Genomic DNA, 27,785 nt, shown 5'->3' on the forward strand with positions numbered 1-27,785 from the left:
GCATCACTTATTAAGGTGTAACCCGAATTCAGTATGTTGGATGTGAATTAAGAAAATTTTGCGATATTTTGCCAAATAAATATTTTTTCAAGTTTTAATACTTTTTAATGCTTTTCTGTTTGATTCTAAATATTTTCAAAAATTTTTAAGTTTTCTACAATAGATTTATGGGGTGTTCTTTTCTTGTAAAAAATGCGCACTTTTTTGCATTTTTCCTGGAAAATGTATTTTTTAGGTTCTTTTCTAAAAAACGAATAATCTTCGAATTCTGTTGTGAAAATAGAGCCAAGCGTAGAGGCAAATTGCGTGATTTTTCAGCAAACGAGATTGCTGCGATTACCCAGATTACTCCTTTGAATTCTTTTCTGCTCACTAAAATAATATCATTTTTTTAGGTTGCTGGCAACATTTTAAATATGCGCATTGTGTACAGACAAAATGAAGGCAAACACTTCTTTCAGAAAAGAAAACACCGTTAGATTTTTTTTCGATAAAATTTAAATAATTTTTATTAATCCTATTTGAAATAAATAAAAGTTGCAATTACCCTCTCTCTGTTTCTAGAAAAACTTCCAAATGTTTTGCTGGGATTTGCATGTATTATTGATATGTCAAGGTTTAGTTTCGACCGCACAATAAGTTTTCAGCGGTATTGCACTTTCAGTATTGCTCAGTACAACACTTGCGCCGTTCCAATAGATAGAGTAGTCTGAAAGATCCTAAAATATCGGACTAACACTAAATCAAACCTAACCCTACGATTGGTGACTAACATACGGTGTAATGAAGTTTTCATAACATTTATATTTTATCTACAACTGAATTATTTTGTTGAATTATTTTATTTTTGTTATACGAGATTCGTATCATAGATTGTATATATGTATATAGTAGTAGTAGATTAAGAGTAATTATACGAGACATTTCTAGCAACAACATAAGATATCTCTCACATACATCATAACAAATAACCACTCTCGCATAAACAGCAAAAACCACGCTCGCCTAAGAAGCAATATCACTGTCGGCTAGCTGTGTACATCACTACTATTTTAGTCTAGCTTGAGCGGCCGTTGTGTGCGGACGGTTATCGCAAGTTTGTGATAGCTTCGGTAACAGCCACCATAGCTACCACTCATGCTAGATCGATGTAGTCCCCAAAGATGGTACTGGTGTCTTACAGCCATACATCTCAGGGTTGTAGTGACTAACACATCTAACCGTAGTGCCCAGGTCATCTACTGGTGTTAATAGCCATAGTTTCCAGGGTATTAGTTTTGTAGTTCTCAGAGATTTTACTGGTATTGATAGCCATAGATCTCAGAGTAATAGTTACAAACACTGTATAAATTACCACATTCTCATAAAAAAATAGGCCCTTATGGTGGTAATGCATTTTTGTTCTAAAACTAACGGTTTGCTTTAGTAACGTGGTTAATTAATATCAATATAATATAAATATTTCTGAATAATGAAAAACAAATTAATCTAGTCTGAATTTTTGATCTGGTCTGGTCTGGAAAAAAAAATCTGGTTGCTGAATACATCGTAATAATTTATATGAAACATAGTTTATATAAAAAGCTGGTTAAAATAAAATCCTTGAAGATTTATAACGTTGGAGAATTAATCTGTTTTTTTTAATATCCTGGAAGACTATCCTGGCAAGTATCCTTATAACGGTTGCCACAATTGGTATAAATTTACCAAACATGGTACATTGCTTACTGTTTCGTAGATTGGTAGAATGCTTGATGCTTTGGAAAATTTCGCAAAAGTTTACTCTCCAACTAATTTTCTACATAAAGAAATTTTGACAAAATGTATAGTCTAGGCGTGCATAGATTTGTATCTGGCGTTTTCTTTTCAATGGTTCTATTGATCAAATTCCTTGATCTACTTTGTTCATAAGGCTCGGAATATAATTAATTGTAAAATTAAGATATAATGCATTTGGACGTTAATCGTCTGTTTCAGTATCAGGCTAACATGAAAAATAAGAAATAAAATTTTGTATAGAAATAAAATTTTGAAAAACTTTCTATACAAATAAAATTTTGAAAACATTTTCTATAGAAATAAAATTTTGACAAAATGTTCTATAAAAATAAAATTTTGCCATTTTTTATAGAAATAAAATTTTGACATTGTCTATAGAACTAAAATTTTCGCAAAATTTTCTGTAGAAATAAAGTTTTGATAAAATTTTCTATAAAAATACAATTTTGACAAAATTTCCTATGGAAATAAAATTTTGACAAAATTTTCTATAGAAATAAAATTTTGGAAAAATTGTCTACAGAAATAAAATTTTGGAAAAATTGTCTATAGAAATAAAATTTTGGCAACATCTTCTATAGAAATACAATTTTGAAAACGTTTTCTAAGAAACAAAATTTTGTCAAATTTTCTAAAAAAAAATTTGCCAAATTTTAATAGAAATTAAATTTTAACAAAATTTTCTATAGAAATAAAATTTTAGACAAAATTTTCTATAGAAATAAAATTTTGACAAAATTTTCTATAGAAATAAAATTTTGACAAAATTTTCTATAGAAATAAAATTTTGGCAAAATTTTCTATAGAAATTAAATTTTGACGACATCTTCTATAGAAATACAATTTTGAAAACGTTTTCTAAGAAATAAAATTTTGACAACATGTTCTATAGAAATAAAATTTGGACAAAATTTTCTATGGAAATTAAAAATTTACAAAATTTTCTATAGAGATAAAATTTTGAAAACGTTTTTTGACAAAATTTTCTATAAAAATACAATTTTTACAAAATTTTTATAGAAGTTATGGATCTCAATTGTCTTGATTGTCATGATCAAACTTATACCATAGATCAAGGAAGGTATAGACATCTCAAGGTATGAATTCACAGCGCTGTAGTTTGTCTGCACACCGTAGAGGGCTCTTTTTCGTCTGTAATTGAGCGATTTTTTTTAAATTGGCTTTAATTTGTTTTCTTTCCTTTGTTTTCTTGATGAAACACTAAATATTGTAAAAGCATATAAAATTCTATACATTTACACCTTTTTTGTAATGCAAATCGACTGATTTGTACGGTTAATCTCGTTTTCCAAAAAGTAATTGAGTCACTTGACTGCGCAATTGAGTGGAATGACTGCGCACTGCAAATAAACAAAGCCATGGTGAATTATCAAAGTATGTCTCTATTTTAATTGGTCTATGCTTATACCAAACATTTATCAGGTGTACAAAAATTTCATCTGCCTAAAAGTATTCTTCAAGAATCTCTTAAACCACCGAATACCTAGATTTTTATATAATCAACATTGAATATCCGAACATCGAATAAACTCCCGATTTTGAGAAATATTGCCATACAGGCTTGGAAGCTACGCAGAAAAAAAAATTATTTTGTCTTCAATTACGAAATTAATTGATCCAATTAATTTTTAATTAAAATATCTTAAAATCCAGAAATGATAATATCATTCACCAACGTCAACTAAAAGACTCCAATTAAAAATTTAATTGATAGTATTACTTTTCGTTATTTGATTTTCAATTAAACAAATTTTTGGCCCAATTTAATTTTTAAATGTTTTTTTTTTTTCGAATTCAATTAAAATTTTAATTTGGTGATATTTTTTGTATGTACATGGTCTATGACATTTTGCTAGAGTGAATAACACATAACAGATTGGCTGATAAGTCCCCGGTCTGACACATAGATGGCGTCGCTAGTATTAAATGCATATTAGTTTTATATAGTGCCATCCTTCAAATGATTCGTGTCAAAATTTGACGTCTGTAAGTCAATTAGTTTGTGAGATAGAGCGTCTTTTGTGAAGCAACTTTTGTTAATGTGAAAAAAATGGAAAAAAGGAATTTCGTGTTTTTATAAAATACTGTTCTCTGAAGGGGAAAAATACGGTGGAAGCAAAAACTTGGCTTGTAATGAGTTTCCGAACTCTGCCCCAGGGAAATCAACAATAATTGATTCAAGCGTGGTGAAATGAGCACGGAGGATGGTGAACGCAGTGGACCCCCGAAAGAGTTGGTTACCAACGAAAACATCAAAAAAAAAAATCCACAAAATGATTTTGAATGACCGTAAAATGAAGTTGATCGAGATAGCAGAGGCCTTAAAGATATCAAAGGAATGTGTTGGTCATATCATTCATCAATATTTGAATATGCGGAAGCTCTGTGCAAAATGGGTGCCGCGCGAGCTCACATTTGACCAAAAACAACATCGTGTTGATGATACTGAGCGGTGTTTGCAGCTCTTAACTCGTAATACAGTCGAATTTTTCCGTCGATATGTGACAATGGATGAAACATGGCTCCATCACAACACTCCTGAGTCCAATCGACAGTCGGCTGAGTGGACAGCGACCGGTGAACCGTCTACGAAGCGTGGAAAGACTCAAAAGTCCGCTGGCAAAGTAATGGCCTCTGTTTTTTGGGATGCGCATGGAATAATTTTTATCGATTATCTTGAGATTTACTGTACATGTATACACGATATGTAAATAAAGGACACACATATATATATATATATATATATATATATATATATATATATATATATATATATATATATATATATATATATATATATATATATATATATATATATATATATATATATATATATATATATATATATATATATATATATATATATATATATATATATATATATATATATATATATATATATATATATATATATATATATATATATATATATATATATATATATATATATATATATATCTTGAGAAGGGAAAAACCATCAGCAGTGACTATCTTATGGCGTTATTGGAGCGTTTGAAGGTCGAAATCGCGGCAACACGGCCCCATATGAAGAAGAAAAAAGTGTTGTTCCACCAAGACAACGCACTGTGCCTCAAGTCATTGAGAACGATGCCAAAAATTCATGAATTGGGCTTCGAATTGCTTCCCCACCCACCGTATTCTCCAGATCTGGCCCCCAGTGACTTGTTTTTGTTCTCAGACCTCAAAAGGATGCTCGCAGGAAAAAATTTGGCTGCAACGATGAGGTGATCGCCCAAACTGAGGCCTATTTTGAGGCAAAACCGAAGCAGTACTACTAAAATGGTTTCAAAAAATTGGATGGTCGTTATAATCGTTGTATCGCTCTTGAAGGGAACTATGTTGAATGATAAAAACGAATTTTGACCAAAAAAATTGTTTTTCTTTGTTAGACCGGGGACTTATCAGCCAACCTGTTAGTCTGAAAGATTTTAAAATATCGGACTAATACTAAATCAGACCTAACCCTGCCATTGGTGACTACGGTTCCCACAGTTGGTATACATTTACCAAACATGGTCCATTGTTTACTGTTTTGTAGATTGGTAGAATGTTTGATGCTTTGGAAGATTTCGCAAAAACTTCCTCTCCAACTAATTTTCTATATAAAGAATTTTTGAAAAAAATTTCTATAGAACTAAAAATTTAGCAAAATTTTCTGTCCAACTAATTGTCTATATAAAGAAATTTTGAAAAAAAAAATCTATAGAAATGGCAAAATTTTCTATAGAACTAAAAATTTAGCAAAAAATTCTATACAAATAAAATTTTGACCAAATTTTCTATAAAAATAAAATTTTGACAAAATTTTCTATAGAAATAAATTTTTGACAAATTTTTTCTAGAAATAAAATTTTGAAAACGTTTTCTATAAAAATTAAATTTTGAAAACGTTTTCTATAAAAATTAAATTTTGAAAACGTTTTCTATAAAAATAAAATTTTGGCAAAATTTTTTTATACAAATAAAATTTTGACAAAATTTTTTCAAAAATAAAATTTTGACAAAATTTTCTATAAAAATAAAATTTTGACAAAATTTTCTATAAAAATAGAATTTTGACAAAATTTTTTACAAAAATAAAATTTTGACAAGATTTTCTATAGAAATAAAATTTTGAAAACATTTTCTAAGAAATAAAATTTTGGCCAAATTTTTTATAAAAATAAAGTTTTGACTAAATTTTCTATATAAATAAAATTTTGGCAAAATTTTCTATAGAAATAAAATGTTGACAAAATATTCTTAAAAAAATTTAAAAAAAATGCCAAATTTAATACAGAAATACAATTTTGACAAAATTTTCTATACTCGTAGAAATAAAATTTTAATTTATTTTAATTTATCTGCCTAAAAGTAATATTCAAAAATCTCATAATCCATCGAATACCTAGATTTTTATCTAATCAACATTGAATGTCCGTTAGTCAATTTCCCCAATATGAAAATTCGATCTTTTTGTCTTTTGCAAGAAAGTGATATAAAATTGCAATCTCATTAAATTAGAAATTATTTCGTACTTCTCCTTATTTTGATTGTGAAAAAAATCTTGTCATATTTCCGTTCACTTTCATATACAATAAACTCCCGATTTTGAGAAATATTGCCATACAGGCTAGGAAGCTACGCAGAAAAAATATTTTTTTTCTTCAATTACGAAATTAATTGATCCAATTAATTTTTAATTAAAATTTCTTAAATTCCAGAAATGATAATATCATTCACCAACGTCAATTAAAAAGTTAATTGATAGTATTACTTTTCGTGATTTGATTTTCAATTAAACAAATTTTTGGCCCAATTAAATTTTTAATTTTATTTTTTTTTTTCGAATTCAATTAAAATTTGTATTAGAAAAATTTTGGTGATATTTTTTGTGTGTACAGGGTCTATAAAATTTTGCTAGAGTGAATAACACATATCTAATATTCTTTGCTATCTTACCATCCATTTGATTGATTTTATTTATTACAGCTATACTATAAATGCTATAATTGCCACTTAAAATGAAACACAATGAATATCAATTTTTTATTTATTTATTTAGTTTGTTTTTTTATTTTCATTTATTTTCGTATTTTATGATTATCATTTATTCATATTTTACACCATATTATACATTAATTGACACATAAGACATTTTAAAACGTTTTCTCATACATATTTTTTTATGGATATTTATGTGGAATTTTCTTTTTTTCTTGTTTTGTTTATTATATTTATCAGATTTGTATGCATTATTGGGGGCTGGTGTTTTTATTTGGGATTGTGTGTATTTTCATTTAAGTTTATATTTTGTAGATTACCAATTAGTTGTTTTTGTGTTTGCTATGTTTTAGTTTTGAGTTAATTGCTAATACAAATGAAAAAAAAGTGTCAAAACTATTAAAAAAAAAAAATAAAACAAATGAGGAGAAAGTTATTTTACACATAATTATTTATTTATTAGTAATTAATTATTATAACTAATGCTATTTATGCTGACAAATTATATGATTTCCTTAAACATTAGATGCTTTTTCTTTTGTTAGTTTTTACACATTGGTTTTGTTGTTTTTTAATTTATATTATAGTTAAATTTTTATTTGCAGTTTTTGTTTTGTTATTTATTTTAGCTTCACAACATAAAAATTTACACATTTTTACAATATTTTTTATTTGTTTTGTTTTTAATCTTTTTCTTTATTTGTTAAGACTTAAGATTTTATTATCTTGTTTTAATAATTTGTTGCTTTAAAAAATAATTTATTATAAATAAACTACGATCACAAAATAGTTTTTGAAGACTTTTTTTTAATAAAAATTTTGGGGTTGGTGCTTTTTTTTACTCTTATTTTGAGGGAAGGATTTAATATGTTGTATGCCGATTTTGTTTGAAAGTTTAGAAAGGATTTGCTAATTTCTTAAAATTAAACGAATTCTGAATGAAGGCAAGATTTCATTTGGACAAGGTAACAGTCTCTAAAGGAATGATATGCAATTCGAGATATATAGTAAGACAGATGATAAAGATTTTTTTAATTAAACTATTTCTTAATACACCTATGCAGAATTAAATACAGAATTGGTCAAGATTTATATACCATGCGTTAATTCCGTCCGTGAAGAGTTAAATTTTCTTTGAAAGTAAAAGTTTTGTTAGAGTGCTTTAAACTGAAAACAATCAGCCCTTCCATTAACGCGCACGGTTTAACGCATGATATGTAACTCAATCTTTACAAAAAATCATTTTTTCCATTTTTTCAGAATTTTGATAAAATCTACTTTCCAGTTTAGAGTGGACTTTTTTTTAATGGAAGAAATTGACTATTAATTTTTCCAATTAGAATTCAGAACTTTAAATATTAGGAAATTCGAAAAAGTTCACTTTTAAATTAAGTTACTTTGAATAACACAAATGTTTAAATGAATAAGAGAAAAACTTAAAACCATTCTTATGAGTATGAAAAACACCAAAAGGGTCCAGAAAAAATTAGCACTAACAAATAATCTTGTTAGTAACCAATTTGGAACTAGTTCACTAGCTAATTCAAAAAACCGTCTTTACTTTCTCATAAGCGTGTTCTATCACTGAAAAAACATGCAGTTTCGTCTTAATTCCACGCCAAAGAAGCTAGTAATTGAAGTGCAGGGATATCCGTCAAAATCTTTCAATCTCATTTGAATTTTAATTTACAAGTATGATTTAAAATTTTTAACCCTCTCACTACCGATGTCCACTTAGGAGGACATCCGAAAAAGACACCAAATTCTATTTTCCCACTTAGTTTCGAATTATTTCTCGATGTTATTTTACAGTAGAGGCTTTAATCTAAATAAGCTATAAATATTTTCCATATTGGTGAGCACTAAAATACATTTTTATAAACTTCTTTAAACATAAACGAAAAATACGAAAATTTGAGACAATTTTTCTACTTTCTAAACTATAGCAGATACTTTTACGGGATCTGTTTTGTATTTTTTCTCACACTGTGAAAGATATTATATGCCAAATAGCGCTTATTTTCGTAAGGCCATTTGGTCACATTTCACATAGCTCTTGAAGTAATTGAGCTAGGTTCTCAAAATGTCAATTTTTGTTCTACATGCTGTTAGTACAAGTAAAAACAGAAGAAAAATTAAAGGTTTTAATATTAGGTTTATTTCGGTAGTGAAAGGGTTAAAAGGCAGAATACACATCCTTATATCTCCAAAAAAATTAACATGTGACAATGAACTGCAAAAAAGCTTTGAGCTAATTAATATAGGAGCCTGAAACTATGCTAATGTTTATTTCAACTCTGTAATAGCTATGATTAATTTTATTATGATTAATTTTATCATTTAAAACAAAGTAGCATACTTTCAGGCTAAATAAAAATACCTAATTTAAACACATGGATAAAGCGCAAACCTAGTGAATGATAACAGGGAACAGAAAATGAAGCCGGCCCATTTTTGCCGGCGGCGGCTGAATCTAAATTTTTGCATCCGGCGGCGACAGTATGACGGCTAAGCCGATATAAACATATCTGTTCGGCGGCGGTCAATTATCCATAATAAAATCAATTTGAAATTATTTGAATGGTAACTTCTCTAAGTGGTTTCACTGCAATGTGGAACGCCGTTCGGATTCGGCTATAAAAAGGAGGTCCCTTGTCATTGAGCTTAAAATGGAATCGGGCAGCATTCAGTGATAAGATAGAAGTTTATCAATGTGGTATCACAGTGAACTGAATAGTCTAAGTGAGCCTGATACATCGGGCTGCCACCTAACCTAACCTAACGAGATTAGTTGTACAACCAACCTTACAAACAAATTTACATTTCATTCAAAATTTCTGATAAAAATGTTTGTAAAATTATTATAGAACCCTGGAATTGATTGATTATGGACGAAAAAATCAAGATTTTGTCAAAAAATACGACAATTATTAATAAATTTTTCTGATTTAAACTGACATTTTTGATTAATGGGCAGCTAAATTTGAGTCGAGGTTAGTCGACATATTCAGCGGCGGAGTCCACTGGCAAAACATGGTCGGCGGCGACAGAAATCGGCGCCGCGTCTCGGCGGCTTCATTCTCTGACAGGAAATATAACACAATTAGACGACAATTCTTGACCATGAAAGTAATCAAATCCACATATTATTCCTTTAGGAAGTGTTCCAAAAATCGTTAATCAAAAGAAAGGAGAAATGGGCTTTGTTTTTTTTTTTTTTTTGTTTTTTGGGAGAGGAGGCGATAAAGTCTTCCAACAATACCAACATATACAGCATTATTACAAATTCCTAAAGATAGTTTATCTAGTATCAATCTATCTGCATTTGTTCTAAGCTATTTAATAATTTTGTTTTTTCGATTTGTTAATATCATTTGTTGTAATACCATTTATTTATGGACTAAACAACCACTTAATGAATGGTGGGTGGTTGCAATAAGTGGCGTTTTGTTCCCCTGCGACTATGGGTTAGTTAGTATAGTAAAAAGGATGTAAACCCAAGAAAAAAGCTCTTTGAAAAATTAAAGAAAAAAACATGGGGGGCAGTGAGGCGGCATTTGTAGAACTATATGTATAGACCGTATCATAATTTCAACTACCCCGTAATCAGATGGGCGGGTAGGTGATAAAGTCCGGCAAAAAAGAATTCGTACGATTGACTCATTGATTCAGACGGTCCACCAACGATTTAACCTTTTGACGGACTCTGCTTATCTTTGACTAACTAACCAAATTCTCGATGTCGGAGACCATTACCTCCAAGTCCGAAGTCAATTCTGTGGCATTTGTCTTGGAATTATGATTGTTGGAGGAGGAGGCGGAGGAGGACGACGAAGAGTTAGGGCCCGCCATGGTGGTAGTGCTGGTGTTATTGCTGGTCGCTGCAAATGTGGCAGGCAGTGGTGGCGGTGGATGATAATTATGGGGAAGTTGTCTCACTGAATTAGAACGTTGATGTCCTGTCGTTGATCCATGACTGTTATTGCCAATCGGTGGTGGTGGCAAGCTGGTACGGTTGCGTCTTGATTCGCCTTGTGTTGTTGCCGAGACTATGGCTGGAGTGAAATTGAACGCATTGTTGCTGTTGCTAGTGACATTTCCATTATACGAAGATCCTGGCGAGTTACAACTTCCCCCACTTGAAGAGGAGGTGGATGCTGTTGCAGCTCCTGCAGCAGCCGCAGCATTAAGCAAACTAAGACTAGCTCTGGGTATATTACTAAAACTAGCTCGTGATGTTCGTTGAGCATTATACGATGGCAGTTGCTGTGCTCCCGTTGCTGCTGTTGCTGCTGGCGTCGATGAGGAGGATGATGATTTGGCCAAGGCATTTCCTGGCATTTGATTTGCATGTGGCGTAGAACTAATGCTGCGTCTCAGCGGCACTGGACCGCCATGGGTTTGGGGAACCACTCGATCAGCGGGTACTTTACTATTCGCCTGCGAGAGTTTGGCATTATCCGTGGAATCTCTTCTCAGATTCATATTGGAATTGCTACGTTTGGCTGGATGTAGACCACCCGGAGGATCTTTGCCATTCTTGGCCATACTGGACTTGAGATTGAGACTACTGCGTTTCTTGGTTTTACTTAAATTACTCTGACTGTTGTTGATTAGATTCTGAGTGCTACCGAAATTGCGACTCAAATTATCGGCATTGCTGTCGCTTAGTTTGCGCGATGACCTTTGATGGTCTACCGAGAAAGGATTACTAGAACTCGACGACCTCTGGAAATGTTGTTGGGAGTGGGCTGAGGTGGAGGGATGCGATGATGAGTTCATTACCTCTAAGTTTGATTTGCTAGACGATCGTTTGACCATGTTTGAATTGGTGGTGGTGCTATTGCTAAGGGGTCTCTCTGTCGAATTGGCAGGATCACTGTTTCGTTTTCCCTCATTCGTTTGTATGAATTTGAGGTTCTCGTAGAAGGGATTTTCCATGCGGGAAGGAGCTGTCTTGGGATTTAAAGTTTCATAGTTGGGTTCATTTAAGGTTAAAATTTGATTGTCCTCATCGTTATTGGAGCGTAGCAAAAGGGCTGCTCGTTTAGTTTTCTCGCCCAGGGATCGACTGGCTCCACTTCCACCATCCACTTGGTGAGAACCACTTGCCCGCTTATTATCCGAACGGGAATGACGTTTGAATTTTGTATTTGCTGGGTTTCCAATGACATGCGTCTTCACCTTGGTATTCTTTGAAAGGCGCAAAGCAAATTTGAACGGTGGCTTATAGACCACCTGCAATTTGACCTTCTCATTGGATAGATTACCCATGCTTTTACTCTTAGTGGGGGTCTTCTGGACCAAACGTTCCGGGGTACTTTGTGATTTACTCATGACACTCTTCACCTTGGACGAGTGTTCTATATGCGATAGCGGTTGAGCTACTATGGGTGATTCCAACAACCATTTTTGCACCTTGCCAAAGGTATTCGTATGATTATTGGCTGAGCCACCCAGACCTCCTCCGTTACGCGATGAATAATCGATGATTTCTTTGCTATGCTTCTTTTTCTTGGATTTCTTGAGATTTTCAGCAGCATTGGCAGCCTTTTCGGCATTCACCACAGCATTGATGACATTTTGAGCAGTTTTACTTTGATTCACACGATTCTTTTTACCTCGTGGAGGTTTCTTAATATCATTGACGTTGGAATTAGGGATTGCCGCGGCTGATGTTGCTGCTGCTGCCGCCGAGACTTTAGTGATACGGCCATGGGAATGAGAATTTTTATTATTTGCTTTCGATGACTTGGTTATAACGCCGCCTCCTGCGGTTGTTGCTGCCGCAGCAGTTGATGATTTACCCGCATTCTTATTACCATTGGCTGCTGTTCGTTCGCCTCTTACCTTCTTTTTGAAGGGAACTTTTGTACGGACGGCCGTATGAACGATAACGCCGTTGTTGTCGTCGGGTAAGCGAACGGTTTCGGTAGTGGCGCTGTGAATTATCGTTACCGATTTCAGTTTTAGATTTGATCGTTTCGTCAGTAGCTTGGTGCTCAATATCTGTTGAGGGAGAGAGAGAGATGAAAAGACAAGAGAGAAAATGACATATTAGTTAAAAGTTTATACAAATTTGATAGAATTTGGAGACTACTATGATTGTTACCGATTTTGGTTCCAAAGCTACCATTAGCATTCTATTTCAAGAAAATTTATCAATTTGGGAAAAATAAACTACCACCTATTTTTTTGATATCGATGACAAATCCACTAACGTCAAATTTTGGTGTTCTGAATTTTACGTGTGTTTCTTTGAGTTTATCAGAAATCATTTGGGTTACACACAGCGTTGCTGTTGAGAATTTCTAGAAAGTGGCAAAATTTGTCACAAGCCATAAAACGTGGCTTGTGACACATTTTGTGGCATGCTTTTTCATAAAAAAAATTTATTAATTAAACGCATTTTTATCAGTATGTGTTAAATAGCGTAGTAAAATAACTTTTGCTAATTTAGATCCTAACTAGTGTAAGATTACTTTTAACTCCATTTAGTTGAAAACTTGAAATTTAATATCCCGATATATCCACTAAAAAAATGAATGCATACTTTTAGGCGGTTAAAATACCCTGATAATATTGAGGTACACAAAAATTAAAAGTGCTCACAAATGTAATATACAATTCGTGAACTCGCATATTTTTTTCAAGAATCCTATTATACCTGTAATCCTAACGATATTTGCGATTGAAATTAGTAAAATATTTTATAGAATAAATCAATGTAATTAAAACGTGCCACAGTATGACAAATGCCGAAAAATAGTAAAACGTATAACATTTAGTGGCACAACAAAATGGCGGCACAAAAGTATCACCTCGTAAAAACGTGGCAAATTTTCCAAATCACTACAAAAAATTAGGAGGGTGGAAATCAAAATAAGTGGACTTTATTGTGTTCCTTAAATTCCTTAAAAATTATTTACTATAAATAAACCCTTTCCAACTTCACCCAAAACACCAAATTTTCACCTTAGTGGATTTGTCACGAATAGTGGAAATTGAATTGATGTGGATACTTGAACATGGATGTATTTTTTTACCGGAAATGAATTCATTAAGGACATAATTCAACTTTTACCAGGACTTATGATAGTGAATTAATTGCGGTGAATATTAAAAGTAAAACATCAAGATCTGGGAATTGATTCACACTCCACTCCAAAAAAGTGAACCCTGTACGGCACTTAAGCCAATTGAATTTTATTTTATGTACAAATTAAATATACAGATTTGCTAAATCCTTGTCTTCCACAAAATAGTTCAGAATTTCTTAAAATATTTAAATTGTATCAATAATGCGCCCATCTTGAACTTCGTATGGTACTAAAGACTTTTCTGAACTCCAATTTTTTCCTTCACACTACGAAATTTTCTTTTGCAAGAGGGGAAAAAATTTTTGTGTAATAAATTTTCTTGAATTTGTCGGAAAATATTAACTTGTGTTTGTGAAGTCGATGTGACATCTGCGTTTGTAATTTTCTAAAATGAACCTATATTTTCTAAAACCAAAAAAAAAAATGCCTTCCTTAATTAGTGTACTGATGGCTTCATTGTTTTTGAGTGAAGTATTGGATATGGGAACATATACTTGTATTTTTTTAGAGAAATAATTTATTTACAATACGATTTTATTATGGTACAAATAATGTATTTTCTCGGAGATAATATAATTTTGTATGGTCACAAATAAATGTTTTGGAGTAATATAATTTTTTTTTTTGTCAAAAAATGGTTCCTAAAAGTATGCTTGATTATTTCCATGAAATGCTTTTAGGTCGGTGATGTTTGCTTTGTAATATACCCAACGTAATTATGCGAGGTAGCCAGATTAAAATGAATTCTAATGAAGATATGTTAAAACTACACAGAAAAACTATAATTCCCCCTGTAATGAAAAATTGATCTAATTTATTTATAGTTTAATCAGCTATGAAATTAAGTGATTTATTTAAAAATTAAATTTATTCAATTAATTTATGTGATTTGATTATAATGATTACAAAAAATTCAAATTTATGATTTTATTGATTTGTTTTCTGAAATTGATTGTTTTTTTTTTTAATTTTTATGATATTTTCTCTCTCTATGATTCACTCTAGCGGTATTGACAATGATCTGTACGTATAAACCTTCAATATGCCAACTTATAACTTACTACAATCAGCAGGTTGAATACGTCTTTTCTTGATTTCTTTTTCTAATTCATCATGTAACATTAGAAGAGTAAATTTAGTAAACTTTGAAAAGTGTGCGGGAAAATATAAAAGAAAATTATTTTTTTGTTATACCAAATTCATGAAAAATATTTGGTGATCATAGGGATTTGTAGGGGGGGAACATATTGATGAATTTTTTTACCATAAAAAATTCTTACCACAGACCTGTCTTTTTGCTATTGATATGACGATTTCATGTCAAAAAAAAAAAAAAAAATAACAAGGAGTGTTAGTGGTAACACATTGTCTGTCAAGGACTTTCATAAGGCTATTGACTATAAAGGGAAAATTTGAAATTTGACCATAGGAGAGGAAGAAATGTAGAAACGACATTTTTTGTCTAAAAATGATACCAAATTGCTTCTGCGATAGTGACAGTTCAGCAAGTGAGAACTGATGAGGCCTACACGGACCCTTATTCATTGGCTTTAAAATCAAACTTGACCTAGAAGAATTACTAGGGAGCCACCGTGGTGCAATGGTTAGCATGCCCGCCTTGCATACACAAGGTCGTGGGTTCAATTCCTGCTTCGACCAAACACCAAAAAGTTGTTCACCTCGGTAATGCTGGTGACATTTCTGAGAGCTTCAAAGCTTCTCTAAGTGGTTTCACTGCAATGTGGAACGCCGTTCGGATTCGGCTTGTCCCTTGTCATTGAGCTTAACATGGAATCGGGCAGCACTCAGTGATAAGAGAGAAGTTCACCAATGTGGTATCACAATGGACTGAATAGTCTAAGTGAGCCTGATACATCGGGTTGCCACCTAACCTAACCTAACCTAGAAGAATTACTACAGGCCTAAAAAAGACAATGACATGATTATGGAAGTGCATTAAAATAGTAAAACCATCCCATCCCAGCAAAAAAAGCGCCCCTTATCGATTATGCGTCCCCTCCGGGTATTAACAAGACCCAAAGTAGAAATCTTCAAACTGTTAAAATACACTATTTAAAGCAGCAGCAGTTCAGAAGGCAATATCTTCCAGTGTTGTGTTGGGTGGAAGACCACCACCTGTCAGCTATAACGGGAGACGGCCGACTTGAGAGACCAGATCGGTGCTATCCCAGCTAATATCAGACATTTCCAGGTACCTGAGTGTAGTCCGATTCTATGTTCAGTTCATTGTCAAGTGCATACTTCTATAGACGAGTTCGAACGGCGTTTCACCACTTGATACACTCAGAAATGTCATCAGCATTAATGAGAGGGAAGAGGAAACGCTTGGTTATAGATCTCTGGAAAAAAGATATAATCACTTCCTCTCTTATCTTTGTCACCTATCTATTTTTGGTCGTCTGTTCATTCTCGAAACTATGTCTCTTATAGTAAACACTCCGAATGGTTGTTAAAAATTCTAGAAAAATTACATAGATATTGGTATTTTCATCGCTTCATGTGTCCTTGTTTAAATGTTATCTTATCTACAAGGAACTGAAATCACTTTTCGCGAGAAAACCTTCAGTGGATTGTACCATTTTTCAAGCGATTTCAAGAGTTGACCTTTTAATCCTTTCTTCACTTTTAGGTCCTCTACACACAAAGCTTTTGTGTTAGTTTCCAATGGTTGGTCATCATGACCATGGTAGTTGGCTTCTTATTCATGGTTAGTTGCCTCCAATGAATTACAAAGAGAAAAACTACAGATTGCCTTTGAATCTTACTACAGAAAAAAAAAACGAACGACAAAATTTATTGGGTTCACAATAAATCCTACGAGTAGTTCGAAGAATATTTTTCGAATGGCTTTTTTCCCATCTTGCACATTTGTCAAGCCTAGGTATGGTTCGTATTTGCTTTATTTCATTTTCCTTTTTCCGAAAGAAAAACAAAAAACTAATACTAAGGGATCACCAGTTATGTTCCGATTGCAAAAACTGAATAATGATCCCTTGTAAGATTGGAGTTTTTTTTATTCTTGACTGTAGTTTTTCGGTATTTTTTTATTTGTTTTCTTTTTTACTTACCAGCAATACAAAAACTCCTACAACAGCCAAAGCCACTGTATACCAGTTGTGTTGCATCCATTTTTTGAATGTCGCAATACTTTCCTCCGACAGCAGCAATTTTCGCAATGTTGCCAATGGTCCAGAGGGATCAACTTCACGACATTTCTGAAAGACATCACAGTAACTGTGGATTGTTGATGTGATTGTTCCACGATGATAAATTGAATGTTGGCATTTTTCGGTGGGTTGATGAAATAAAAAACAGAGAGAAAAATTGATATTATTAAGTTAGTGAATATTATAGTGGATTATTAGTTAGAGTAAAGAATGGATAGGATACATTAATATAATAATATACTGTCATACAGAAGTTGATAGTATTGGGTAATTTTCCCATTTTTTTTGTTTGTTTTTGTTTCAGAAATTCGCAAATATATGTTGAATCGTTTTTGAGATACCGAAACTACGCAAGACTTTTTCTTTCATTTTTTGTCCACCATATAAAAATCTCTGTCCCACTTTCTGACCTGGACCAACTTCTAAACCCCTAAAGATTTTCTGCAGCAGAGCATATTCCTTCATTAAAAAGAAAGAAGTGTTAAATTTCAACAAGATGTGTTACCCAGCAAAAAAAGCGTCGCCAAAAAAGTAATGAAAATGTTTTTTTTTGGATCCGGAAGTGGTGCAAAATTGACGCAGAAACGATGAATTTAACATGGGCTTGTCATAGGACGGAAGTCTTCCATTTCAACAGCCGTTACACTGAATTTGCATCACTTCTTTAGATGTGATCCAAATTCAATGTTTGGGATGTAAATTTAAAAATTCTGTGATATTTTGTCAAATAAATAATTTTTATAATTTGTTTAATTTTTAATGGATTCTAACGCTTGTCGGAAACGTTTGACCTCAAATATTCACAATTCACAATTTTTCAGATTGGATTTAGCATTTTTTTCGACAAAATTTAAATGACTTGTACCATTTATTAATTCTTACTCTTTTTAAACATATAAAGTTAAAATTACCCATTAAAACTATGAAAAAAACCAAGTTATAAAAAATTGAATTAAAACAACTTCCTGGGTAGTTAAAATAAAGAACATCATTGGGAGTGCATCTTCGGGAAGTGCTTTTAAAGTTGTGCCTTTGGAAGAACTTCCAAATTTTTTTGCTGGGTATCTAATGTACGTGTTCTTTATATATAATTCTGGGTTTCGATCCAGTCCCTGGCACGGTTGCCACAATTGGTAGAATTCTACCAAAAATGGTACATTTTTTACTGTTTGGTAGATTGGTAGATTTCTTGGTTTTTTGGTAAATTTTGCAAATACACTTCCACAACAAATAAGTACTTTACAAATTTCCTCTCGAAATAAAATTTTGACAAAATTTTCAATAGAAATAAAATTTTGATAAAATTTTCAATAGAAATAAAATTTTGACAAAATTTTCTATAGAAATAAAATGTTGACGAAATTTTCTATGGAAATAAAATATTGACAAAATTTTCTTTAGAAATAAAATTTTGACAACATTTTCTTTAGAAATAAAATTTTGACAAAATTTTCTTTAGAAATAAAATTTTGACAAAATTTTCTATAGAAATAAAATTTTGACGAAATTTCCTATAAAAATAAAATTTTGACAAAATTTTCTATAGACATAAAATTTTGACAAAATTTTCTATAGACATAAAATTTTGAGAAAATTTTGATAAAAATTGCAATAGAAAAAAATGTTCGCAAAATTTTCCATAGAAATAAAATGTTGATAAAATTGTCTATAGAAATAAAATTTTGAAAAAAATTTTCTATAGAAAAAAATTTTGACAAAATTTTCTATAGAAATAAAATTTTGACAAAATTTTCCATAGAAATAAAATGTGGACAACATTTTCAATAGAAATAAAATTTTAACAAAATTTTCTGTTGAAATAAAATTTTGACAAAATTTTCTAACGAAATAAAATTTTGACAAAATTTTCTAAGGAAATAAAATTTTGCCAAAAATTTCCTGTGACAATAAAATTTTGAAAAAATTTTCTACAAAAATAAAATTTTTACAAACATTTCTATAGCAATAAAATTTTGACAAAATTTGCTATAGAAATAAAATGTTGACAAAATTTTCCATATAAATAAAATGTTGACAAAATTTTCTATAGAAATAAAATGTTGACATAATTTTCTATAGAAAGAAAATTTGTGACATAATTTTCTATAGAAATAAAATTTTGACAAAATTTTCTATAAAAATAAAATTTTGATAAGATTCTCGATAGAAATAAAATTTTGACAAAATTTTCAATTGAAATAAAATTTTCTATAGAAATAAAATTTTTCCAAAATTTTCTTAAGAAATAAAATGTTGACAAAATTTTCTAAAGAAATAAAATTTTGACATAATTTTCGATTGAAATAATTTTTTTTTGTCAAAATTTGCTATAAAAAAATAAAATTTTGATAACATTTTCTATAAAAAAAATAAAATGTTAACAAAATTTTCTATAAAAAATTTTGACAAAATTTTCGATAGAAATAAAATTTTGACAAAGTTGTTAATAGGAATAGGATTTTTCTTGACTAAATTTTTTATAAATAACCAAAGTTGAATTGTCCCTTTTAGGAGTGATCAAAAAATAATAAATAAAGCTCTAGAATCAAATAATAAACCACCAAAATTTGATTGAACTCTGCAAAACAAGATTTTTTTATTTGGTAGTTTTTTGGTAAAATTTTCCTCAAATTTGGTAGATTATTTTTGGCTCGAGTGGCAGCCGTGGTGCATGGGCAATTTATTGTCAATCAATTTTGGTCACAATGGCGTATGATTTCTGCATGTGTGGGGACCATAACGTATACGCAATGCTGTTCAGACAAGCTAATGGTTCCAACAAAATAATTTTTTTTGTCAAAATTTGCTATAAAAAAAATAAAATTTTGATAACATTTTCTATAAAAAAAATAAAATGTTAACAAAATTTTCTATAAAAAATTTTGACAAAATTTTCGATAGAAATAAAATTTTGACAAAGTTGTTAATAGGAATAGGATTTTTCTTGACTAAATTTTTTATAAATAACCAAAGTTGAATTGTCCCTTTTAGGAGTGATCAAAAAATAATAAATAAAGCTCTAGAATCAAATAATAAACCACCAAAATTTGATTGAACTCTGCAAAACAAGATTTTTTTATTTGGTAGTTTTTTGGTAAAATTTTCCTCAAATTTGGTAGATTATTTTTGGCTCGAGTGGCAGCCGTGGTGCATGGGCAATTTATTGTCAATCAATTTTGGTCACAATGGCGTATGATTTCTGCATGTGTGGGGACCATAACGTATACGCAATGCTGTTCAGACAAGCTAATGGTTCCAACAAAAAATAATTGGAAGTTCCACAAACATTTCGATTTAAGAGCATTCCGGATTCTCCATAAATTTTTCCCACTTCGGATGAAGTTATTTTGGAGCAGCCTTCGAAAATTTGATACTTGGTCGTTTAAAGTCAGAAGTTTTGGACAATTAAAATGGCACAAATAATAGAAAATCAATAAAAAAGTCTTTGCGGATTTCTAGTATGGTGTCAATAACAACTTGCTATTCAATTCAATAAAATCGATATTCTCTCATCGTTAGTTCTTCTTCGCGTTATTATACTACAACAATCCTTCAATTACTTCTTCCCTATACATTTCTTATAGTCCATCTTATTCGATTCTTTTTATGTAGTTGTGGTTTGAGTGTATGTGTGGGGCCATAACGTATCCCTTTTTCGTTCTTTCAAATAAATTACAAATGCTTCGGGTTTCGAATGCACTAAACAAATCCCAAGAGCCTCGAAAGAACTGACAGAACCAAATGGGAACAGTGACTATTGTTTGATGAACAATTTGGTAATGGATGTGGTCACTTTTAAGGATTAGACACCGTACAACGACACTTGGTTATTTTGTGTGTAGTGGTCCATGGATTCACAGACGCCTTATCACATATTTTTAGCCACCAACACCACCACTAAGATGCTCACACACACGCACACACTAAGTACAGATGATTTGGATGGTACAATTCATTTCCAGTAATTTCATCTTTCCTCTCCATTTGAGAATGACCTCGATGTCATTCATCCCACCCAACATTAAACTTGGTATGGGAAATGTACACTACTTACCCATTGTAATCATTACAGGGTGTTCCTGGTTTGGCATACATATCGGGCACATCGAAAGGTGGTTCATTCCATTCGAATGAACTGCGGCAAGGATTATCTTCACCTGGTAGTTTACAACATAGTTCACATGATTTTATTTTATCATCCTTAGGTCCAGGTATACATTGGCAAGATTCAAGGCCATAGGCTAGACATATACTACCAGTACATTCGCCCATATAGCAAACGAATTCCTTGTTGCAAATGGTCTTATTGGGCTTGTTAACCGAAGGTGGACATTGAGGCATATGGCCATCACAAAAACTGGGATCACGGCACCCATTATCATCACGACATTTATCACCATATTTGAGTTTACAATCTCCCGTACAACAAGGTCCCTGAGATGGACTACACATGGCTTTGGGTGTTAGAGTACAAGGTTTCTCATCGAAACGTGGATGTCTTGACATGGGGAAGCAACATGAGTCTTTGCAATCCTCCTCCCAACCGCAATCGCATTGTTCTCCAGGTTCAACCACACCATTACCACAAATTGAGGACTGGGGTTCGGTGAAACAACCTTTAGTACTGCGGGCTTTGGCATTGAGAACAGGTTCAATGGATTTCAGTGAACAGGGTGAGAATTTATTATTGTTCTTCTTGTCTCCAGAGGTGGCTCGGGCAAACATAATGAAATTACCATCTTCACCACCTGGGGTACATTGTTCGGGATCATGCTGAAATAAAATTAAAATACCATCAATTAGATAAATAAGTTTCATGCTAAACTTTAATGGGTTTATATTATGCATAATTAAGTACTAAGGAAGATAAAAAAAGAAATGTTCATTTATTGTATAATCCTTTTCGTAAATATTATGTAGAAGTACATATTTTCATTGCCGACAGGATCCTATATTTTATTTATAATATAAAAAATTATGTATGACTTCATAGCCAATATATGAAATTTATTCATACTATTTATGAATTTCGTCAAAGTCTTCATAAAACAATGAGCCTACGAAAATCGATTTATACAAATACAAGAGGCTCTAAACTTCCCCTATTTTAAAAAATGCCCTAAACTAACACCAAAGTCGTCCTAGGGAGCCACCGTTGCGCAGTAGTTAGCATGTCCGCCTTGCATACAAAGGCTCATGGATTCAATCCCAGTTTCGTCCAAATACCAACAAATTTTTCAGCGGTGGATGATCCTCTTTCAGTAATGCTGGTGACATTTCTGGGTGTTTCAAAGCTTCTCTAAGTGGGTTCACCGAAGTGTGGAAAGCCATTCGGTCTCGGCAATAAAAAGGAGGTCCCTTGTCATTGAGCTAACCATAGAATCGGGCAGCACTCAGTGATAAGAGACAAGTTCACCATTGTGGTATTACAATAGACTGAATAGGATCATCACATGTTGCTATCAATCCAGTATGATAGCTTCAAGGGTTTATTGGAGATATTATAACCTTTTGAGATCTTTGACATGAGAAAGTCCCAAAAGAAAAATAAAGATTTTGGTATTGGGTCGTATCCACAGATTTTTTTCCATTTCTTTTGCAATGATTTATTTTGTTGAGTTAAATATTTTCTTATTTGTTTTTATTGATAAAGTAATCCTTCATTCAGAAATGGAATATCCAGGAGCAAAAAATATGCTTTCATCAAGGTCAATAACCGCTCGGAATGTATGAATTATCGTAGAGTTCGTGAAGTTAAAAAAAGTGCGGAAGTGGACGACCTGAAGAATTCGAAAAAAAATTATCTGAAGGTACTGGTCGCAAAAAAATGTAGGTGTCTTAGTCGTATCTAACGCACAAAAATTTAGAAAATTGCAATCTTAAATGTCTCCTCAATAACAATAATTCGAATGTTGTGATAATCATGGTATCGCGGTTATATTCCTCAAAATACAAGGCCTGAAACCAGTACTATTCATCTTAAAGGTAGAACTGATATCTTAACAAATTACACCTTGTTAATAATTCGACTTGAAGCATCTTTAAATTGTGTAATATCCTATCTACTTTTCTAGTTTCCAAATTCACTTTAAAAGTTCAACCATTATCATCCCATGCAATCTTCATCACTTCATTAGGTCGAATAATTATTTTAAGAAACTCGAGTCATGGCTGGCAAGGAGACAATCTCCCCTTTGCAATACATGTGTACGATTTTCTAACATGCAACGTTTACCACATCCTTTTATCATTTTCCATGTCGATCCTCTCGATGCCAGTGCCAAAAATGCTTATAACCCTGATGTTGAGTACAAAATCCTGTTGCATCAGGACTTCAGTACATGAGAATGCAATAACTTAAAACGTAATTTGTCCTTGTTACAGTTTAATCGATGATTAAAGTAACTGTCAAGTATCTGACCCAAAAAGAAAAGGATGGAGATGATGATGATGATGATAGGGATGCTGTTGAAGGGCTGTAATATAGTGCAGGATCTTAATGTGATACAAATGATAGAAGAGATGGAAATATAGAGACGTAAGGATAACTATCCCATTTTCATTATACTAAGAGAATAAAGTTAGATGTAAGATTGAAGGGAATACAAAAGCCAAAGTGAATTTCTAGGTAGATTATGTAGACTGGAGTGTAGGTAAATTGCAGTTGGAAGAAATGTCATTAACAAACGATGAATGTAACAAATCCCAAAAATTGTGTATAAATACTATTTTAACATTGAGAAAAAATGTAATCTAAGGTTTTAAATAATTAAGGACCTAGATTTTTATACCCTCCACCATAGGATTATTAACTTAGTCATTCCATTTGTAACACATCGAAATATTGCTCTAAGACCCCAGTATAAAGTATATATATATTCTGGGTCGTGGTGAAATTCTGAGTCGATCTAAGCATGTCCGTCCGTCCGTCTGTTGAAATCACGCTAACTTCCGAACGAAACAAGCTATCGACTTGAAACTTGGCACAAGTAGCTGTTATTGATGTAGATCGGACGGTATTGCAAATGGGCCATATAGGTCCACTTTTACGCATAGACCCCATATAAAGGGACCCTCAGATTTGGCTTGTGGAGCCTCTAACAGAAGCATATTTCATCCGATCCGGCTGAAATTTGATACATGCTGTTGGTATATAGTCTCTACCAACCATGCAAAAATTGGTCCACATCGGTCCATAATTATATATAGCCCCCATATATACCGTTCTCCAGATTTGACCTACGCAGCCTCTTAGAGGAGCAAAATTCATCCGATCCGGTTCAAATTTGGAACGTATATGGCCGCTAACAACCATACTAAAATAGGTCCATATTGCTCTATAGTTATATATAGCCGATCTCCAATCACACAAAAATTGGTCCATATCGGTTCATAATCATGGTTGCCACTCGAGCCAAAAATAATCTACCAAAATTTTATTTCTGTAGAAAATTTTTTCAAGATTTTATTTCTATAGAAAATTTTGTAAAATTTTATTCGGTTCTAATCATGGTTGACCCTCGAGCCAAAAATAATCTACCAAAATTTTATCTCTATAGAAAATTTTGTTAAAATTTTATTTCTATAGAAAATTTTGTCAAAATTTTATTTCTATAGAAAATTTTGTGAAAATTTTATTTCTATAGAAAATTTTGTTAAAATTTTATTTCTATAGGAAATTTTGTCAAAGTTTTATTTCTATAGAAAATTTTGTGAAAATTTTATTTCTATAGAAAATTTTGTGAAAATTTTATTTCTATAGAAAATTTTGTCAAAATTTTATTTCTATGGAAAATGTTGTCAAAATTTTATTTCTATAGAAAATTTTGTTAAAATTTTATTTCTATAGAAAATTTTGTCAAACTGAATTATATACGTATTTGATCGATCTTTTTTGATTTAATATATACCACGTATGAACTAGCATTCAATTTAGAAGACGGTGTTAGGAGGTTCTAAGATACCTTGCCATCGGCAAGCGTTACCGAAACATAAGTGATTCGATTATGGATGGCAGTGTTTAGAAGAAGTTTCTACGCAGTCCATGGTGGAGGGTACATAAGCTTCGACCTGGCCGAACTTACGGCCGTATATACTTGTTTTATTTGAAATGAGACATTTTGGATATTAGGTTATATTGATGCTGTATTAAGTTATGGGTCTAATGGATCTTACAATTACAGCCTTATCAAGAAGAAGGACACGAGCTACGTAGACATGTGGCCAAACATTATAGACTCTCCCTCAGGAAGTGATACTAAGTCGATTTGAATATATATACGGACGAAGTTGTGCAAAATGAATTGCTTTATAAAACAATAAAATTTGTGTAAACAAAAGCTGAGAAGTTTGCAATTAATCCTATCACGTTATCAAAACCGAGTAGTGGTTATACTAGGACCGCAAATTAAAACTGCGGTCTTTTTCAAATGTTCGAATCGAAGTATTGCACTACCTTTTTCCATCTTTCCGGCAACATACGGATACCGTGACTAACACAATTTTAGACTTCCTCGTAAAAGTGAAAGTTTCGGGCTAGCCAATTCATGTATCAACGACCGAAACAAATGGTAATCAGAATGGCCAGTGTCAGCTGGTCCAATGAAATACGCAGTTTAAGCTTCTTTCCATGGAAATTCGGCTTTGTCGTCGATTTTGAAGCAAAACCGGGGTAACCATAGGATGTTTTTTCGATAGAGATTGTCGTACTGGATCCACTTTTCATTGCAGTTCACAAGCTAATGCTGTTTTGTGGGCACGAAACTTGACATACTGAGAACCCAAAAAATATTTTGTATACACTCAGGGCTAATGATAATACAGACAATGTAGAATAAATTATTCCAGTTTATATATTTTTTTTTAATTCAAATTTAAATCCGGACGGAGAATCGAATCGGCGGGATAAGTACTTGTTATTGTCATCAACAGACAATTATCACTACATCACGACACAAGCAATGTCGTTATATTTAGTGAACATAATTTTGGGCGCCCACTAGCCGATGCAAAAAAACTTTATTTAAACGAAACACACGATTAAGTACACTTTTTTACATACGATGCACCAAATATACGTTTTGGAAGTAGGGATAACTAAATTTTAATTTTAGCAACATTTTGAAAGGACGTTGGGACATTACTAATATGCACTGAAAAGGTATTGACCCAATATGAAAGATTATGCAACCTAAATTTTTTAAATTTACAAAATTTTAATTAAAAGAGAGTTCATAATCCTTGCTTTAAAATTGTTTTCCTTATATTTAGAAGACGAATTTTGGAAATATGGATCCCTCCGTTAAAGTCGTATGGCTTCGAAGTAAGACAAAATTTCCATCTTTAGATTTAAGATAAAAACTCTTCAAAAATAGGGTTTATTACAGTACATCGCAAATAGGGATTGAAAGTTCCATCATATGTATCATAATTTTAATGTTTTTCATCCTAGATTTAAAGCTAGATAGGTCTCCAAAACATGTCTTCATTTTAAAGAAGTCGCATCTTTGACAAGGATTCAATACCAAAATCCTTAAGGAAAGGTCAAAATCTTTGGTTCCAAGTAAATTTTTTGAGTTTGTTACTGTATTCAATTTGTAATAAGGAACTTCAAAATGTGTTATGACACAAACAGAAAGGCAAATAACAACAGTGTTTGTTATGAACTTTAGGAAAGAATTAAAAAAAAAAAAACAAGTATATACGGCCGTAAGTTCGGCCAGGCCGAATCTTATGTACTCTCCACCATGGATTGCGTAGAAACTTCTATGAAAGACTTTCATCGACAATCGAATTAATCGGGTAGTGGTATCTTAAAACTTCTTAACATCGTTTTCTAAATTGTGAGTTAGTCCATTAGTCGTATATATTAGACAAAAAAGGTATGTATAGGTAAGTCTACAAATAATTACGAATCGATATAGACTTTTGCACGGTACGTAGAGAGGCAGAATTGAAATATGGGAGGCGCTTATATGTGGGTTATACACAATTATGAACTTGATATGGGCCAATTTTTGTGTGATTGGGATCTATTTATCTGAGGGCTATATACAACTATAGACCGATATGGACCTAGTTAGGCATGGTTGTTAACGGCCATATACTAGCACAATGTACCAAATTTCAACTGACTCGGATGAAATTTGCTCCTCCAAGTGGTTCCAAAACCACATCTCGGGATAGGTTTATATGGGGGCTATATATGATTATGGACTAATGTGGACCACTTTTGGCATGGTTGTTAAATATCATATACTAACATCACGTACCAAATTTCAACCGAATCGGATAAATTTTGCTCTTCGAAGTGGCTCCGGAGGTCAAATCTGGGGATCGGTTAATATGGGGACTTATATAATTATGGACCTATTACGACCAATTTTTGCATGGGTGTTTGAAGCCATATATTAACACCATGTACCAAATTTCAACCGAATCGGTTGAATTTTGCTCTTCCACGAGGCTACGGAGGTCAAATCGGGGGATCGGTTTATATGGGGGCTATATACAATTATGGACCGATGTGGACCAATATTTGCATGGTTGTTAGAGACTATATACTAACCCCATATACCAAATTTCAGCCGGATCGGATGAAATTTGCTTCTCCAAAAGGCATCGCAAGCCAAATCGGGGGATCGGTTTATATGGGGGCTATATGTAATTATGGACCGATGTGAACCAATTTTTG

General features: G+C 32.2%; 1 protein-coding gene across 3 annotated transcripts in view; it reads right to left on the reverse strand.

Annotated features, from left to right (window-relative positions):
- Nucleotides 1–6,841: 6,841 nt before the first annotated feature.
- Nucleotides 6,842–27,785, reverse strand: part of Kul (Kuzbanian-like) — a 793,173-nt gene continuing 772,229 nt past the window's right edge. For 2 of the 3 annotated variants that reach the window (XM_075293591.1, XM_075293584.1), the window contains 3 exons: nucleotides 21,147–21,865; nucleotides 16,994–17,159; nucleotides 6,842–12,813 (listed from right to left, as the gene is read on the reverse strand). In XM_075293591.1, coding sequence (XP_075149706.1) covers nucleotides 10,525–12,813; nucleotides 16,994–17,159; nucleotides 21,147–21,865 — 3,174 coding nt within the window. In that variant the 3' untranslated portion in view covers nucleotides 6,842–10,524. Of the gene's footprint in view, nucleotides 12,814–14,965; nucleotides 15,048–16,993; nucleotides 17,160–21,146; nucleotides 21,866–27,785 lie in introns of all 3 variants that reach the window. The other variant, XM_075293599.1, reaches the window with a different exon arrangement.

The sequence above is a fragment of the Haematobia irritans genome, chromosome 1, assembly GCF_050003625.1.
Source record: "Haematobia irritans isolate KBUSLIRL chromosome 1, ASM5000362v1, whole genome shotgun sequence".
NCBI lineage: Eukaryota > Metazoa > Arthropoda > Insecta > Diptera > Muscidae > Haematobia > Haematobia irritans.